Raw genomic sequence first — 3,529 nt, 5'->3', positions numbered from 1 at the left:
GTCCGCCGCGCTGCTCGGCAACGTGTACCGGGCGTGGCGTAGCGTAGCGCCGGCGCCCGCCCGTGCGTGCGAGAGAGACAGGTAGTCACTGTGCGAGAGAGAAGCACCGGTACGCGTTGCCGAGCAGCGCTGCGGACGGCGCACTGGGTAACTAATAATGGATCCAAAACTGGGACCTCCCCAGGTACCCCAGTGTCCCCACCGTATCTCTTTACACCGTGCCCAGGAGCCTGACGAACCTCGGCGACCCATCGGCGCACCGAGCGCGACCCTCCGCGAACCGATAGCGTACCGAAAGCATACCAAAAGCAAACAAATCTTTTTGCGTCGGGTGGCCATGTTCTCAGTTTTTCGTGCGTACTTGGTTAAGTACGCAGGAAATACTGAATACTTGCGTAGGTACACAGATCACAAGAGATACCTGGGTCGACACCACAGTATTGGTGCGGGAAGTAATTAATTTTTATGAAATGTTGATGGTTATACTAAACACGATTCAAAGTAAAGTAATTGTAATAGAAACCTATACAAGGTTTTAGTAATATGGCATAGATAGATTCCCTTGTTGCAGTTTCCAACAGCTTATGATTCTTGCTTTCAACTTATTCCCTATTATGTCTCTCAATAAGTTGCGGCTGGAGGCCGAACAGTTCAGCGAATCAAGAGAATAGAATCATTATTAAATTTGTATGAAAGAAAATGCCTACCCTCTCTAACTGTTTTTATTAATTTCTCCTGTTGTGTGATTTTGCAACTGAATCAACTCACCATATCTCCCCTAACCTCTCCATTGCAAGGGCCACCTGCAGTCTTGATTTATGCACCAAAGTTAAACCATGCTGTAGTAGACAGATGTTCTGGGTGTGTTGACTGAAAGGCACCATTTCTTTGGATGATAAGGGATAGCTAAACCACAGTTTCTTAACAAGATGATTGGTTGTTAGTCAGTTAAGAAAGTGAAATGACTCAACGGATTCGAAAAACAGAAACATTGTCTTCTGCTCTACTCGAGCTTGAGAAAAATAAAAACAGCAGCAGGCCGATATGAGAAATTTATCAACGCTAGAGTGGAGTGCGAATAATGACACCTATACTTTTACGACTCGAAGCGAAAATAGCACCATTCAATAATATATTTTATTCCCCGCATTAATAAAGTGGCAGCGAAAATATCACCTTTCAATAATGTATTTTATTCCTGCGTTCAAGTACACACTTGGGTTTCCAGAGAAAATTTTGTTTATGTCATTTGCGTCAAGTTTGAGAAGCGATTTCCGAAAGACACCTAAATAGGAACATGGGCTTTTACATGCAAAAGTAACATTGTCCCGATTTAAGGCACTTTAATACACTTTAAAAAGCGATCTTTAAGCAGCTCCGGCGGCTTAATTATACAAGATAGGAAAATTTTGACGGTAGGGTGAGGTCAAATTTTTTCATGAACTTTTCATTCCCCCCACCAGGTGTTTACTCCTCATAGATTTTGAATGCTGTCACGATTTGGGGCACTTTGTTCTAGAATACGGACTTATAGCGGGCCTCACAAGTACACCTTATGTGATGAAAAATCTTTCAAGGTGGTGGTAGGTGAGGCTTGATCCGAAGATTTTATAATCCGCACCGTTTATCAAAACTACAGATTTTACAGGACGTTTTTTCTTAAAGTCGTCCCGATTTAGGGACAATGATTGTAATTTATTAAAATTCTTGTCGTAGCCGCCTGATATGTCGTTAACTCACATGGAACTCCATCCAAATATACATATCGCAGCCCTGGGGGAAGATTGTACATCATCGGCGGCTGGTACGGCGTGAACACAGAGCTCGCCGGCTGGGTTAAAAGACGTTGCCGGTGGAATGTAGCCTCACTTAGGAGACTACACGCGCCCAGCAGGCAAACTAGAAGAACACCTCTCATGGTTCCTAGAAACAAAAGGGAAACGTTTTTTGCCATATTAAAGTTCATGATAGGAGCCAGAACATGACCAAAATGCCTCCGTGGAGTCCTACGTTTGAACATGCCCGTGTATACACTTCTGAATGTGTACATGCCCCTATACACTTCTTTTAAATTGTACATGAAATGTGCGTATATTACAACCGTGTGTGCAGTCATGAGTGTGTGCATAGGCATGTCAACTTTACTATAAAGTGTTACATTGGCATTTAAAGACTAAGCTAGGACGCCCCACAGAAAAGCAAAACTGGTTAGTGCTAAGAACATGTTTGTAGGATCAGATGGCATTGGGGAACATCTCCATTCAGCAGTTTGACTGTACAGACTTACAAGAGAACGTTTTCCGGTGACACTTTCAGATTTCAATGACGCTTAATTAAAGTCATGTACACCCATTAAGAGGGTTTGGTATTGGATGTCCTGAGGGGGTTGTAAGGTCGTTTTACGCGAATTGAACTACGTAGATGTACGCCAGACCACGTCTCGCGTATCAAGCTTCGCGTTATCTCACGTAACACTGTTACGCTGCGACACACCTGGCATCTTACTAGGCGAGCGGCCGTGTAGGGCAAAAGGCAGAGTCGCAAAGAAGCCTTCGGCCTCAAAAGACAAAAATTTTGGTCCACAGTGTTTCATTTCGACAAGTTACCCCAAAGGAGACCAGCACATATCTGAGGAAAAATATAGATTGGTTTTAGGGTCATTTGAGTGTAGGAAACTACCTCTGGCGACCAAACGGTTAGGGACAGAGCCAAACAGACGAAACTTTGGCCACCTGGGCTCTACATAGACGAGTTACCCCTAGGCAATCATTTCAAAATATTTAACAACAATAAGCAATATTTTGCGAGTGGTTTTTAAAAAAAACGTTCTCAGCCACTTTTTGAGCTAGAGAGCTCAAAGTCAATACAGTTCTTGTTGATTATGTTATGATACAAAGTTACGATAAAAATTTCAAGTACCTAGCTCAAACCGTTCTTGAGTTATCGTGAGTACACGCAGACAGACGCAAAACTCTTTGATAATGGGCTTCTCTATCGCTCAGCAAAGAAATCTCTAAATTTATTGCTTTATTACCATCTTCGGGTGGACATATCTAAAAAAATCGCTTGTTCTACAGCGCTTAGATTTGGAAGGAAATTATCCTCCGGTGGGTACTTTCCATGTTAGATATTTGAACGAAATGAATGGGGGTGACCACAATGGGTCCAGGCCAGGATCGTACCTCCTCTCAGAGAACCCCTTTTCTGATTTCGTTCAAATTTTTCTTCAAACCCCCTACCGACAAGCTACATCCAGTGCCAAACCCTGTAAAGGGGTGCGAACGACTAAAGTTTAAAGCGCTATAGGGTATTCCGCTCCAAGCCAACCGGAGCCTAAAGAATGAAAGCATGACTGCCCGATCTGTTTCCTCCGAAGCGCTGATTACTCGACCATGACCATAGTATGTCGGTCAGCCAATGAGCCCAGAGGGAAGCAGATCGAGCAGTCATGCTTTAATTTTTGGCTGAGCGATTAGCGAAGCCTATTACTCCGTCTGGTCGAAAAAAACTTTGTCTGTCTGTCTGTCTG

The 3,529-nt window shown here is 43.6% G+C and overlaps 1 protein-coding gene across 1 annotated transcript in view; it reads right to left on the bottom strand.

The window, feature by feature from the left end:
* Positions 1-3,529, bottom strand: part of LOC113211427 (mucin-5AC-like) — a gene marked incomplete at its 3' end in the record, with an annotated part of 53,501 nt that overhangs the window by 38,623 nt on the left and 11,349 nt on the right. The window contains 1 exon segment of the mRNA XM_052273934.1: positions 1,741-1,923. Within this exon segment, the coding sequence (XP_052129894.1) occupies positions 1,741-1,918 (178 nt within the window).

This window comes from Frankliniella occidentalis, unplaced genomic scaffold, assembly GCF_000697945.3.
Source record: "Frankliniella occidentalis isolate FOCC.00 unplaced genomic scaffold, Focc_3.1 Scaffold315, whole genome shotgun sequence".
NCBI classification, from domain to species: Eukaryota; Metazoa; Arthropoda; class Insecta; order Thysanoptera; family Thripidae; genus Frankliniella; species Frankliniella occidentalis.
The sequence above is the reverse complement of the archived record's forward strand: the minus strand, read 5'-3'. Positions and strand labels throughout refer to the sequence as shown.